General features: G+C 42.4%; 1 protein-coding gene across 1 annotated transcript in view; it reads right to left on the bottom strand.

The window, feature by feature from the left end:
- Positions 1-15,619, bottom strand: part of slc4a4a (solute carrier family 4 member 4a) — a 229,100-nt gene that overhangs the window by 208,726 nt on the left and 4,755 nt on the right. Inside the window, 1 exon segment of the mRNA XM_034170791.1 lies at positions 2,377-2,450. Coding sequence (XP_034026682.1) covers positions 2,377-2,450 — 74 coding nt within the window.

The following is a 15,619-nucleotide window of genomic DNA, read 5'->3' as shown; positions in this document are numbered from 1 at the left end:
CTTCTCTGGATAGGCGTCTCCTACCCTCAGGCCTGCCCACACGTCACTTACTGTATTTTGTGATTGACTGTCTAAAAGCAGTATTCGACCTGTTGTGCACATTTGCCGCAATAAATTGTATTTATTGGATTATCTATTGACCGCTCATTTGCACCCCCTGTTGTGGGTTCGTGCATTACACTTTCCCCAACAGAAATAACAGCCTCAAACGCTTCCTATAGCTTCCAATGCGAGTCTGGATTCTGGTTGAAGGTATTTTGGACCATTCTTCTTTACAAAACATCTCAGGTTTGTTGGTTTCCGAGCATAGACAGCCTGATTAAAATCACACCACAGATTTTCAATAATATTCAGGTCTGGGGACTGAGATGGCCATTCCAGAACGTTGTACTTGTTCCTCTGCATGAATGTTTTAGTAGATTTTGAGCAGTTTAGGGTCCTTGTCTTGTTGAAAGATCCAGCCCCAGAGCAACTTCAACTTTGTCACTGATTCATGAACACTGTTCTCAAGAATCTGCTGATATTGCAACCTGGTCTCACGGCAAGTCGTGATTCAGGAGCATGAAATATACATTAATCTACTGGTTCGTGATATTGTGACGAAAAGCACCTCATTTTCGTCACGGCAGCACAAATTCATTCTAATTCATTCCGTGATGGCTGCACGAAATTAAAAGTGAAGCGGGGGGCTCGGTGGTGGTTATGGTTAGGATTGGGGGTAGGAGTAGGGTTAGTAATAATGAGTTAAAAAATCCCTATCATGAAAATGTGACTCTTTTTATGACTGGAGCACGAAAACATAACGCGAGATGGAGCTGGATATTGACTGGGATCCATGTGACCCTTAACTTTAACTAGATTCCAGGCACCTGCACTGGCCACACAGCCCCACAGCATGATGGAACCACCTCAATTTTACTGTAGGTAGCAAGTGTATTTCTTGGAATGCTGTGTTCTTTTTCAGCCATGCATACTGCTCCTTGTTATGTCCAAAGAACTCAATTTTAGTTTCATCAGTCCACAGCACCTTATTCCAAAATTAATCTGCCTTGTCCAAATGTGCTTTAGCATACCTCAAGCAACTCTGTTTGTGGCGTGTACGCAGAAAAGGCTTCCCCTGCATTACAGCATCATATAGCATCTCGTTGTGCAAAGTGCGCTGTGTAGTTGAATGATGCACAGAGACATTAGCTGCAGCAAGATCATGTAGCAGGTCTATGGGTTGACTATGACTGTTCTCACCATCCTTCGCTTCAGCTTATCTGAGATTTTTCTTGGCCTGCCACTTCGGGCCTTAACTAGTACTGTGCCTGCAGTCTTCCATTTCCCCCCTATGTTCCTCACAGTGGAAACTGACAGCTGAAATCTCTGAGATAGCTTTTTGTATCCTTCTCCTAAACCATGATGTTGAACAGTCTTTGTTTTCCGTTCATTTGAGAGTTGTTTAGAGGCTCCCATGTTGCCACTCATTAGAAGAGATGCAAAGAGGGGAAACATTTATAAATGGCCACCTTAAATACCCTTTCTCATGATTGGATTCACCTGTGTAAGAGGGTCAAGGGTCAATGAGCTTACCAAACCAATTTTGTGTTACAATAATTAGTGCTAAATGTATTCAAATCAATAAAATTACAAGGGTGCACAAATTTATGCACCTGCCTAATTTTGTTTAAATAATTATTGCACACTTTCTGTAAATACTAGAAACTTCATTTCACTTCTCAAATATCAGTGTGTTCATCTGCAATATGATATATTTAACTGAAATTTCTGATCCAGACAACCAGTGAAGGAAAATCATGAAAATTATCAGGGGTGCCCAAACTTTTGCATACAACTGTATGTCTCTTTTAGGCTACTGTGCAACATGGCGGCCTCCATGAGGGGGCCCATCCCCATGTAGATATGATGGGCTTGTTCCAAGCTTATGAAGTTATATCGAGTTGTTGTTGCAGATCATTTATATTCTAATGAACAGATGGTCATGAATGCTATATTCCATTCCTGCTAATAAATGCCAATAAATCCTACACACTGTAACTTTAAGTTACAATTGAACTAAAAAGTTAGCTGGATGAAGCTAACATCCACCTTCCCTAATATTAGCTAAAATTAGATAAGGACCCCTCACTGATTGTAACTGTAAGATAAGGTACTAAGTCCCTTCAGCTGCTCTGTTGTTTGCACTTGGGGTCACCACAGCAAATCCAAGGTGGATCTGCATGTTGAATTGGCAAAAGTTTCCCCGGACACCCTTCCTGATGCAACTCCGCATTGCATGGAGAAATGTGGAAGGGGTGGGGTTTGAACAAGGAACCTTATGCACTGAAACCAAGTGCACTACAAAATCCATTGAGCAAATTTAGCTGAACTCACCTTCGACCTCCTCCTCGTCACAGATGTGCTTGAGTAAGGACGCCCCTCGGTCCAGCACCGCCTCATCTTCCATCCTGTAGTAGTAGAAGAGGAAGAAAGACTGCTCACACTTCTCTTCCAGTGACAATGTGGAGCCATAATGCTGAGGCTCATTCACATGCAGCAAATTGGGACTTGGGTTCAGTCTGGCACTGCTGGAGATGTTCATCTCCACCCGTTAAAGATTCATTGACCAGAAGCTTTTCCCGCTACCTCCAATCTCCCAGCTAGCACGTTAAAATCTGTTGCACGGAAAATAATCTAATCCAAAGTGTTTGAAGTGTGCTGCCCTTCAGGAGAGTGCACAGACAATAGACGCGGCATAACAGACTTAATCTGGTGAAGAGGGATGGGACAGGAAGTCTCCTCTAATTAGATGCGTTTGGCCAAAGTATCGGCTGTCGGTCAGGTACAGAAATATTTTACAGCAACAAAAATTTGAATCAGCCTTATCTTTGACTTTTTAAAGCAAAGTGCTGTGGTTAATTGCTGGAAGAATAAATGTAAAGACACTGCAAGTGTTGCCGTTAATCGCACACACGCGTACACCACAAAGCCTGTCCATCTGGTCAGTAACACTCGTCAGCACTCTCTCTACCCCCCGTCTGAGAAACAAGTGGGACATCACGTGTCTGTCTTATCATCCGCCTTTACAGGATTACACCGGCTTTAATTAAGTGACCACACACGCATAAACCCATCACAGGATCGCGTGTCACCAAAGTCTCTGCTTTGCAAGATCACTGGGAGCACGCACATCCTCTGCAGAACACATCGTTCCCAAAAGGCCCACGTTGTTGTAAAGGTATGCATGTTTGTTTTTAGCCCCAACCCTAATCGTATGGACACGGCTCTTCAAGCTGCACTAACATAAACTAATTACTGAAGATGCACAGGAAAGAGAAGCGATTGTGTACTCTGAATGAAATGAGCCCATGATCACTGTCGGTCATGGCCACCAACCCTACTCCTGAAGATCACCTGCCCTGCATGGGATCCACATACCACAGCTGGTTAGTTGAGCCTGGTGTATCCTAGCTGTTGAATGACTGAACACACCCGAGTTAATTAATTAGTCGTGGACAGAGCGGGAAGATTTGGAAAACATGCAGGACATATGATCTCTGGGACACCCTGCCTGGCCGACAGGCTAAAATCAAGCTTCAGGACATGCACTGCGGGCTACCAAACTGCAGTACAGAACTTTAACACTCTGAGTGTAAAGTTTACAACATACACTGTAACAACCCAAAAGCTTTCCAAAACGCAGCAAAAAAAAGTAGGGCCCATGTGACGGAGGCCAGCAGGAGACGCTGTGCAACAGGAGTCAGGAAACCTCACTCCCCAACAGCTAAACAGGATTCTCTGGCCTGTGTTTTTAGCCTTCTGGTTAGAGAGTCGTGATTTCGCATCCTGAAGAGAGCGAGTGGGAGGAAACACAATCCGCAGCATAACATGTGCACTATGTTCTTTCAAAAATTCACACCATTTTACATGAAAATTCAGTAAGGTATAGCATATATATTATATTCCAAATCTAAGGTGGAACTATGCCAGTATACAAAGGTATATCTAAATATCTAAAAAGGAAGAGCAAAATAGGAGAGTAGAAAAGAGTAGAGTAGAGCCACATACGTAGGTGCCTGGTCTTGAGCACCAGGGATGGTAGGTTAACATGTAATACTAAGCTGAATTGCAAGGATGTACCATATTTTCCAGAGTACAAGTCATGTTTTTTTTTTTTTTTACTAGTTTGGGAGGTCGTGCGGCTTATACTCCAGGGCGATATATATATATATATATATATATATATATATATATATATATATATATATATATATATATATATATATATATATATATATATATATATATATATATATATATATCAAAACAATCACATGTCCATTAATAATGATAATAATAAGAATAACAACTATCTATATAGGACTTCTCCAGGAATCAAAGCACTGAACAAAATAGATTCTAATAATAAAAGAATAAATTCCATTTATGAAAAGTACACTACAACAAAGAACAAAAATCTCAAATTAAAGAGCTGACAATAACGAAAAATACAGCATATAGTAGTACTATACTATATATACTCTGGTTCGATATCATACTCCAGAAAATATGGTAATACATTCAAGACATAAAATAATGATAAGACATAAGTGTCCAATAAATTTGCTGTAAATCCCTAAATTTGCCATAAATTCTTGCACTTGCGTCCACTTTCTCAAGATCACTGCGCTGTTCACTTGGCCCACTCAAGTGTCAAGGACATGAAAGGTGACATTCTGATTGACCTACGCATACAACATAACCATGAATAGGGAACACAGTACACATGACACCTTTGTGTCAAGGGTCCACCTTTATACAGCGGATCGAGAGTATTCACACGCCAAAAAAAGGAACCACTGTAACAACGAAAAAAAACTGATGTAACAATTTGCACAGATTTTTTAAAGTTATTTCAACTTAGTTATTCCAACCTTCAACTGAGTTAATGCCACATAAATTCTCTAGTTAAGCTGAAATAGCTGCAGTTAAGTTGAAATAATTTTTACACATCTATGTAAATTGTTGCATCACTTTTCTCATTGAAACAGCGGCTCGTTTTTTTAAGTGCACAGCACTGCAATTTTTCCACATTTTTTTATGTTAAAGTCTGACTCCAAAATGGATATTTTTTTTTCCCCTCAAAATTCTACACACAATACCCCATAATGAGAATGGGGGGGGGGGGGGGGGGAGAGAGAGCTTTTTTGCAAATTTATTAAAAAAAAAAAAAAAAAAAAAAAAAAAACTAAGAAATCACATGTACATCATATTCACAGCATTTGCTCAAAATTGAGCTCAGGTGCATCCTGTTTCCAATGATCATCCTTCAGATGTTTCTGCAGCTTAACTGTAGTCGACCTGGGGTAAATTCAGTTGATTGGACATGATGTGGAAAGGTAGACACCTGGCTACATATAAGGTCCCACAGTTAACAGTGCATGTCAGAGCACAACCCAAGTATGAAGTCAAAAGTATTGTCTGTAGACAACCGAGACAGGATTGTCTCGAGGTATCAATCTGGGGAAGGGTACAGAACATTTCTGCTGCTTTCAAGGTCCCAATGAACACAGTGGCCTCCATCACCCATAAATGGAAGAAGTTTGGATCCACCAGGACTCTTCCTTGAGCTGGCCGCCCATCTAAACTGAGCAAGAGGAGAAGGGTCTGAGTCAGGGATGTTTCCAAGAACCCGATCATCACTCTGTCAGAGCTCCAGCATTCTTGTGTAGAGAGGAGAGCCTTCCAGAAGGACAACCATCTCCACAGCAATCCACCAATCAGGCCTGTATGGTAGAGTAGCCAGACGGAAGCGACTCCTTAGTAAAAGGCACATGGCAGCCCACCTGGAGTTTGACAAAAGGCACCTGAAGGACTCTCACACCATGAGAAACAAAATTCTCTGGTCTGATGAGACAAAGATTGAACTCTTTGGTGTCAATGTCAGGCGTGGGCACAGTTCCACTATTCACAAATTAGCAAAGCTAACTTTTATTAGCAGATTCACTTTTCAGCTAACTTTGAAAAACATCAGCGAACCAATTAGCTTCCGCTAAATTTAGTTCCATTACTTTCAGTTTGCTAACATTTTTTGCTGGCATAGTGAGTAAAGCTGAACAGTCAAAACATTTGTAAACCCTAAAATCAAACATTAGTTCCTCTCTGTTGCATGTTTTGCAACAGTCAGACTGCTGTGAGCTCTGCCCTCCCCCAGCAGAAGGGGCGTACAGCCGACTGCTGCAAAAAAAAATGAAAAGAGACATGAAAAGCAAGCACTTTTACTCATGGTTTCATTCATAAACGAAACTAATTCCGGACAGTTTATCAACATTTACGGCAACTCTGTCATTTTTATAAAGTGAAAATATCACACACATCTTTTAAAGTAATGCGCTAATTCTGAAGGTTTGAGTGTGAACAGACACATGTGCCAAAAGGCATTATGGGAAATTAGTCTCCTCTCAATCACCCCCCCCCCCCCCGTAAAACTGCATAGAACACTGCCATCTACTGGATGGGAGTGTGAATAGCGACCAACGTGTGATCATTGGTCGCTATTCCTTGCACTGAATCACACTTCACAAGCAGAATGTCCCATAATGCCTTTTGGCGCGTGTGTCGGTTAATGCTCAAACCTTCAGAATTATTGTATTGTCATGCATGCACTCTGATGTGGCAGCACTCACGTGCACACACCCACACCATATGTAACACACTCACAGAGGACAGTACCATGCCTCAGTAAACTTATTCATCAAGAAACACTTAAATATAACACATCTGGCTTTGACAACATCCTATAATTTGAGAAACATCTGTCTACCTGCCTAGCTGCCTGCTTGTCTGTCTGCCTGTCTCCCAGTTCCACGCTCTTTGGCCAATTCCCACCAAGCATCATGGTTAATACTGATGCACAGCTCAACCTGTAACCTGCAGGCAACCATGGGTTGGGCGGGTGTGGATAAGGTTAATGAGAAAATTGCAGATGCAGGTAGGGGAGGTCAAAAAGTGGCAAAGCAGAGTTCCCACTAAGTAATTGATAATTTACAGATATATTACACAATCTCCAAACAGCATCAGCTGGTAACCACTTGCTTCATCAGGAGGTGGTCCCCTGAAATGAAGGGTGCCAAGAGAGACTGCTATAGCACCATGGTCTTGGATGAGCTGATCAACTCACATGGTGAGGACACAGAGGACACATTGTCTGACAGATTACCTTAACGTCTGTGCAGATGTGGTCTCCCCAACCAAGAATGTCCACTGTTGCTAACCAAGAATGTCCACTGTTGCTAATAACAAACCATGGGTAAAGCAGGAAGTCAAAGCTGTCCTCAACAGGAAGAAGGCTGCCTTCAGAAGCAGAGACATGGAGGCGATGAAGTCAGCACAGCGGGAGCTGAAACACTGCATGAGGGAAGCAAAGGGTAGCTACAGGAGAAAGGTGGAGCACAAGCTGAAAGAAAACAACAAGAGGGAGGTCTGGGAAGGTGTGGAACCCATCACAGGCCATAACACAAAGAACAGAGTTGTAGAGGGGACAACGGAGAAGGCAAAAAAACTTAATGACTTCTTCAACCGGTTCAACCAGCTCATGCCACTCACCCTCACTGCAGCTATCTCTCCTTCTTCCCTCAGCACACCTCTCTCCAGACATCAAGGCCCCCTGACACTTGCATGACTTTGATCCGCGCATTTACACCTACTCTGCCATGCATGAGAGTAAACTCATCTCAAACTCATTGTAAACCATTGTTAACGGTGCGCAGGTTCATGCAAGTGCGCAAAGAAAATTTGGAGATGTTGAAAATCTCTATCACGCATTAATTACGTGAACTTCATGCGAACATTACACAAACAATTCAAAAACACTGCGTGTAAGTGCATATGAGTGCGTGTGAGTGCTCTTCCTCAGCCTCCTCAAACCCCAGGTCCAACACACCCAGGACTATCTGCAGTTTGCATAATGGGCAGGTGTAGGTGTGAGGATGCCATCCTCTACCTGCTATGCCGAGTCCATTCGCACCTGAATAAGGGAAACAGCACAGTGAGGATTCTCTTCCTGGACGTCTTGAGTGCCTTCAACATCATCCAGCCCCTTGTGCTCCAGGACAAACTGAACAGGATGTGAGTAGACCCCTGCCTGGTCACTTGGATCTCCAGCTACCTCACTGACAGACCGCAGTATGTCAGGCTTAAGGTCACCACGTCTGACATTGTGATCAGCAGCACCGGAGCACCCCAGGGCATGGTGCTGGCCCCTCTCTCTTCACCCTGTACACCTCTGACTTCTGCCACAACTTTGAGCTGTGTCACATCCAGAAGTTCGCAGATGACACAGCTATTGTTGGATGCATCAAGGATGACAGAGAGGGGGAGTACAGGAGCCTAGTGAAGGACGTTTCTGCTTGGTGCCACACAAACCATCTACAGCTCAACACCTTGAAAACAAAGAAGCTGTTCATTGACTTTGGGAAGTCCATACCAAGACCACAACCAGTTCTGCTTGAGGGAGTTGAGGTGGATGCTGTGGATTCATACAAGTATGTTGGGCTGTGGCTGGACAGCAAAATAGACTGGACAACCCACACCAACCACTTGAACAGGAAGGGACAGAGCAGGCTGTACTACCTGAGGAGGCTGCGGGGATTTAACATCTTCAGGAAACTCCTGTGGATGTTCTACCAGTTCATAGTAGCCAGCATCCTCTTTTACACTGTGGCGTGCTGGAGGGCAGCACATCCAAAAAGGTGGGCTGGCTCTGTGGTTGGCATGAAGCTGGACTCTCTGATGATGGTGGCAGAGAAGAGAACACTGGACAAACTGCTGGACATTATGGACAATGTCAGGCAACCTGTCATCAGCAACCAAAGGAGCCTCTTCAGCCACAAACTGCTCCTTCCCAAGTGCAGGACAAAGAGACTGAAAAACTCCTTAGTCCCTCAGTCCATAAGACGGTATAACTCCTCACTCAGGGGGAGGAGTAACAGGAAGACAGGTGACAGGAAGGTGCAGTAGTAGCAGTGGGGAGTAGTATTTGTTATATTTGTATTCATATTTTGCAATTTGTTTTTTACTTTCACTTTTTCACTGTGTGCTTCCATTTGCATCAGACGCTCAAAGCACTTTACAAATAATGCCTCACATTCACCCTGATGTCAGGGTGCTGCCATACAAGGTACTCACTACACACCAGGAGCAACTAGGGCAGGGGTAGGCAACCTGTCCAGAAAGAGCCATGAGGGTGCAGGTTTTCTTTGCAACCACTGACTCCACCAGGTGATTTCACTGATTAACTGTTAATCAGTGAAATCCACCTGGTGGAGTCAGTGGCTGCAAAGACCAGTGAAATCACCTGGTGGAGTCAGTGGCTGCAAAGAAACCTGCACCCTCATGGCTCTTTCTGGAACAGGTTGCCTACCCCTGAACTAGGGGATTAAGGACCTTGCCCAAGGGCCACCAGCTCTGCAGCAGTATGCTTCAGTTGCAGCAAAACATACCACTACGCAGCAAATAAAAAGCAGCTGGGGTACAATCATGAATGCCAGCTCAAATTGGTACTCAAATAGAACACCAGTCTCATTTGAACCCCGCGTGATATTGCAGGATTTGACCACTTACGGGGACCTGCGCTCTGTGGTGCAATATATACACAGTATAACTTCACATGGAAAAATGGTGTACTGTTATGTTTTTGGCTGCAATCACCAAAGCAGTTGCGAAAGGTTTTTTTTTTTTTTTTTTTTAGTTCACCAATGGAGAAGAAAGGTTGAGGCAAATGTGAGACCTCATCGTCACTTTTTCTTTGCATTTTCACTTTTTTTGCATGTAATTTGCCCAAAAACCCATTGAAAATGCTGTGGTTGGCCACCGGAAAGTGGAGAAATTATATCATATGCATCATATTTTACCCCTTTAGCGCCCACCCTCAAACGAGACTGCAGTGCCCAATAGCTGCTTCTTTTACTGACACTTTTTTGTCTTATAATCAACAGCCATACTCTTTCTTTTAAAAAATAAAAATTAAAGGTTAAAAAAAAAGTTGCTACATCTACCACACTATAAAACCACTCTGAATCCCAGACGGCAACCACCCAGATAGTCAATTGATCTATCTCCACCTCTCAAAAGTGAACATCTAACACCCAGTGTCTATCTGCCACAATCAGGTGAAACATGGGTGTGTCCTTGGTCTTCTCCAGCCACTGGGGTCCTCAACACTGAGGCAGCTGGATCATTCACAGTGAAATGTGCCACATGGTCATAATGTCATAGCCAACATTCCCTCCCCATGAAAGTGATGCTCTTCTCCTGAGTCTCTCTTAATTTGGCACAATGTCATTCCAGTGGTACCCAAGGTTCTTCCAAAGACACCTAGTACCAAAGACATTGAGTCGTTGCCTTAGGTAAGTCATTAGTGTACAAGTCTCACAACCATAAGGTAAGACAGGAAGCAGCAATATCTTATAGACTTGGACTTTTGTCCTCCCTCAAAGATATGTGCATCACCAAACACCTTGAACCAGCAACTATACAAAATATACGTATAAGCTGAGGAGCCAGAGACATGAATGTCGCTGAGGACATAAGTCTTTTCAAGTTTGATACAGATGCACTTCTGATGGCCGAGTCCAGGAAGTCATTGAAACCTGGATCTTACTCTTAATCCAGGACAACTGCAAACCCAGACATTTCAATTACTCACTCACCTTGTCAAGAGCTGCAATCAAGGTATCTATTGATACCACAAAGATCACAACATCGTCCGGGAAGTCAAGGGCCATAAACCTTTCCTTGCCAACAAAGACAGTGAAACCGCTGGCCTCCACAACCAAAGCAAACTCCAGATCAGATTTATTTATTTTGTTGAATAATGGGTGACACTCTGTCATAATGTGACTAAATTCTAATTGTGAATTATAACATCATAAACAAATACTGCTTAGTTCAAGGGCTCACAAAATGTTTTACTATTTTACTAAATTATTATTTACTAAATTATTTTACTAAATATTCCTGTGCTACTGTTGCTGTGTAGAATATATCAGTATTATCTCATGATATTTCCTCAGAAACATATGAAAAGTATATCCCCAAAACAACAACAACAAAACAAAATTAGCCCATTAATTAAAATGACACTGGCAGCAAATGACTGTTTTGTTATAGTACTGACAGTTGTTATGTGGATTTGTTTTTATATTTTATGTGTTCATGATTAATAGTTAAACCTTGAAGGAGTGTTATTACAAGGTACACATGTGATCAAACGTTGACAGGATGTTACTTTGCACTCATATCAGTGATTGTATATTACCGCCTCTCTATCTCTATTTCCACAGATAGCGTATCAGTCTGACTGTCCTTGTCAGCCTGTTACAATCTTCTTGTACTCTAAATTCACTAGTTGATGTTGTTTTCTGTACCTGACTATACAGTGAGGAAAATAAGTATTTGAACACCCTGCGATTTTGCAAGTTCTCCCACTTAGAAATCATGGAGGGGTCTGAAATTTTCATCTCAGGTATGTCCACTGTGAGAGACATAATCTAAAAAAACAAAAAAAAATCCGGAAATCACAACGTATGATTTTTTTATAATTTATTTGTATGTTACTGCTGCAAATAAGTATTTGAACACCTACCAACCAGCAAGAACTCTGGCTCACACAGACCTGTTAATTTTTCTTTAAGAAGCCCTTATTCTGCACTCTTCACCTGTATTAATTGCACCTGTTTGAACTTGTTACCTGTATAAAAGACACCTGTTCACACACTCAATCAATCACACTCCAACCTGTCCACCATAGCCAAGACCAAAGAGCTGTCTAAGGACACCAGGGACAAAACTGTAGACCTGCACAAGGCTGGGATGGACTACAGGACAACAGGCAAGCAGCTTGGTAGAAGACAACAACTGTTATCATTATTTATTAGAAAGTGGAAGAAACACAAGATGACTGTCAATCTCTCTCGGTCTGAGATTCCATGCAAGATCTCACTTTGTGGGGTAAGGATGATTCTGAGAAAGCTCAGAACTACACAGGAGGACCTGGTCAATGACCTGAAGAGAGCTGGGACCACAGTCGCAAAGATTACATTAGTAACACATGATGCTGTCATGGTTTAAATCCTGCAGGGCAGCAAGGTCCCCCTGAAGTTCAGCAGTGACCATCTGGATGATACAGAGGAGGCATGGGAGAAGGTCATGTGGTCAAATGAGACCAGAATAGAGCTTTTTGGAATCAACTCCACTTACCATGTTTAGAGGATGAGAACAACCCCAAGAAAACCATCCCAACCGTGAAGCATGGGGGTGTAAACATCATACTCTGGGGGTTATCTTCTGCAAAGGGGACAGGACGACTGCACCGTATTGAAGGGAGATGGGGTCATGTATTGCGAGATTTTGTCAAACAGCCTCCTTCCCTCAGTAAGAGCATTGAAGATGGGTCATGGCTGGGTCTTCCAGCATGACAATGACCCCAAACACACAGCTAGTGCAACTAATAGTCAGGGGGCCAGACCTCAAAAATGTGCAGAAAACAGAAGCAAGTGTGTCACATCATGACATACTTTTGTTTTTGGCACTTTTGGTAGATTGGTCCATCCTGCATAGGATTTCAGAGGCCTGCTCGGGCAAATCTCCCGCAAAAAGAGTGATTTGTCTCTTTTTTTAATTTTCGGGGAGGATAAAAATTGTTTTCTTAATTGTGCTTACCATCTATGCAAGTTTAACCCTTTATGCCCTAATTACTTGGAAATCCAGAAAATCGTGATTACCATGAATTAATGACAATGACAATAGGTGCTTAACCCATCGGATAATGTTAAATTCTAATGTTATTGATTTGCCCTAACAGCTAGCATTAGCCACATTCACTAACCAATGACATTCTGACTTTTTAAGGGTCAAGATACTCATGCTCAGTTTCATTGGTGTTCTCACAATTACGGGGATTTCCACAGCAGCTGCATGCGAGCGTGCAGGGGACACTTGGCCTTGCTTTTCTACAGGGACAGTTTGTTTTGCATCTTCCCTTCTGACAGTTACATCTGACACTTTGTAGGGAGGGCTTTGGTGGTTTTGTCATCAAGCAAGCCACAAGAGACCCATCTTGAACTGTTCTTCCAAAATCTGTAGCTAGGGGAAGCATAAGTGAATCCAAAGAGGCCCTCTTCCAAACCAAAAACTGGAATAAAGCCCTCCTTAGGTGTAAGTCAAATGCATCACTCGTTGGTAGCAATGACCTAATGTCCAACTTCTTTGTCTGAAATAGATGACAGCGAAGCTCATCTAATGAGCCAGAAAAGTGCCTCTTTCCATAAGTGCACAGATGAACTTTCGAGAGGCTTCTTTAACATCAAGTGAAATTTCAATTCCTGAACCAGGCATCCCATATTCAGCCAGAGGTCTCAAATTCTGGTCACATTCAAGAGTAACTTTCAAGGCCCGTTTCTTTCCACATCCAAACATGTAGCTTACATTGTCAAAGCCGGTAATGGAGTATGTAGTAAGCATTAACGAAGTTGTAAGTTCTGTGTAGCGACTGGTTAGAAACTCTGAAATCCAGTGGCATGGTATAAATGTATCATCTTGCTTCCTCAGCCAAAGTTCACAGAGACCATCTATTCTAGTAGTGTGGTAAATCCCTAGCATGAACACATCTGTGTCAGTCGCTGCTATAATCACTCTCTTGCACCCTTCATTCTGAGCTGAGTAGGCAATATGGGCAAATAATCTTGTGTCTGTCTCTTCATGTTCATCGCCGAGCAAACTCTCCATTTCTGTGACACCTGCATTGGACACTTTCTTAGCTGGTCTTTGACACATACCACCTAGAATAATAGTGCATCCACTGGGAATTTGCTTGAAATGGTGCATCCAAGACATGCATAGATATTCTTGAAGGTGATGTTTGTTTTGCTGGTTTGACAAGAAACTGCTCCATTTTGGAAGTTTTAGATTATCATGTGGTATGAATATTCTGCTACCTTGTGCCTTTTTTTGTCTGCATAGCCTCTCTTCCATTTTCAAGCTAGTTGTTGGGCTCATGTCATATCTGTCACCAACTACATGTACTACATCACAACCCTTTGGTTTTATCTTCATGACTTTATCAAGGTACTTGGTAGATAATTCAAGAAATGTTGTACTGTCGCATTCCTGGTATATCTGAATGAAAGCCATGAGATCTATGAAGAAAACTGTCTTCATTGAGGCATCTGGCTCTGGTTCACTTTGTTCCTTCCAATTCTCTGCCATTGTGACCTTCAGCATTGTGGCATAGTCCGACTTATATCCCTTTCTCATTGCAAACCCAGTTGGGTGTTCTGTATTGGGTACGAAAATGGAGCTAGGGTACCTTGTCCATTCATATGAAAATTGCTCTACTTTCTCATTCTGGCTTAAATTCTCAGCAAAGCAAAGGTTCCGAACTACTTGTCTCTCTTCCGTGTAAAGCTCTTTGACTTGGGCCTGCTGCTTTGGCTTTTTGGAACTTTTTTTCTACAAATGTTTTTAACCGCACTGAAACTATCTTTTCCTCATTGCATTTTTCTGCCTTCTCTAATGCATCCAAACCTTTTTGTCTTGCTTCTGTGAGTTCCATTGGCTGTGTGGCCTGTCCAGTTGAAATGTTTACAAGATCATCACTGGTTGGTGAAAAGGGAGCAATCATTGTCTCTTTTATCACAGACCTAGTAACCTGAATCAGTCATCTGTCATTTTCTGACTCACTGGAATCAGACCGCAGCTGTGCAGCCTCCATGTGTGCCATTTGGAGTGTCTTTTCTGAGATCGCTGTCAGTGATGGTAAGGCCCTTAAATACTTTGTTATGGTATCTTGTCTCTGGGAAATTCCATGCAGCAATTTAGTCTTGGCTTCCTTATTATAGGTTTGCTCCAGAGCCATGTCTGACCAGACACCATTGAATTTTCCTTGTTGTTGCTGGACAGTGAAGCTGCCTTTCTGAAACTGTAACAGCACTGCTGGAGGAAGATTTCTCATAGATTTGAGGTAGTGAGGAAGACAAGCTGTGTACTTATTATGTCCTGTGGACACAATATAGTGTCCACACTATATTAAGCAGGACACACCTGCTCTCCACCTGTGGGCCTTGGCACCCCTACTATAAGGAGGGGCTCCGTAAGAAGCATTTCAAGGTCCTGGAGTGGCCTGGCCAGTCTCCAGACCTGAGCTCAATAGAAAATCTTTGGAGGTAGCTGAAACTCCAAACCTGAAATATTTGGAGAAGATCTGTATGGAGGAGTGGACCAAAATCCCTGCTGCAGTGTGTGTAAACCTGGTGAAAAACTACACGAAACCTTTGACCTCTGTAACTGCAAACAAAGGCTACTGTACCAAATATTAACATTGATTTTCACAGGTGTTCAAATACTTATTTGCAGCAGTAACATACAAATAAATTATGAAAAAATCATACATTTTGATTTCCGGATTTTTTTTTTTTTTAGATTATGTCTCTTACAGTGGACATGCACCTAAGATGAAAATTTCAGACCCCTCCATGATTTCTAAGTGGGAGAACTTGCAAAATCGCAGGGTGTTCAAATACTTATTTTCCTCGCTGTATGGACACACACAGCAGCCTGTTTTGGGTTTTGATGTGCTGCA

This window comes from Thalassophryne amazonica, chromosome 5, assembly GCF_902500255.1.
Source record: "Thalassophryne amazonica chromosome 5, fThaAma1.1, whole genome shotgun sequence".
Lineage (NCBI taxonomy): Eukaryota > Metazoa > Chordata > Actinopteri > Batrachoidiformes > Batrachoididae > Thalassophryne > Thalassophryne amazonica.
Note: the sequence above shows the minus strand (reverse complement) of the source record. Positions and strands in the feature narration are given on the sequence as shown.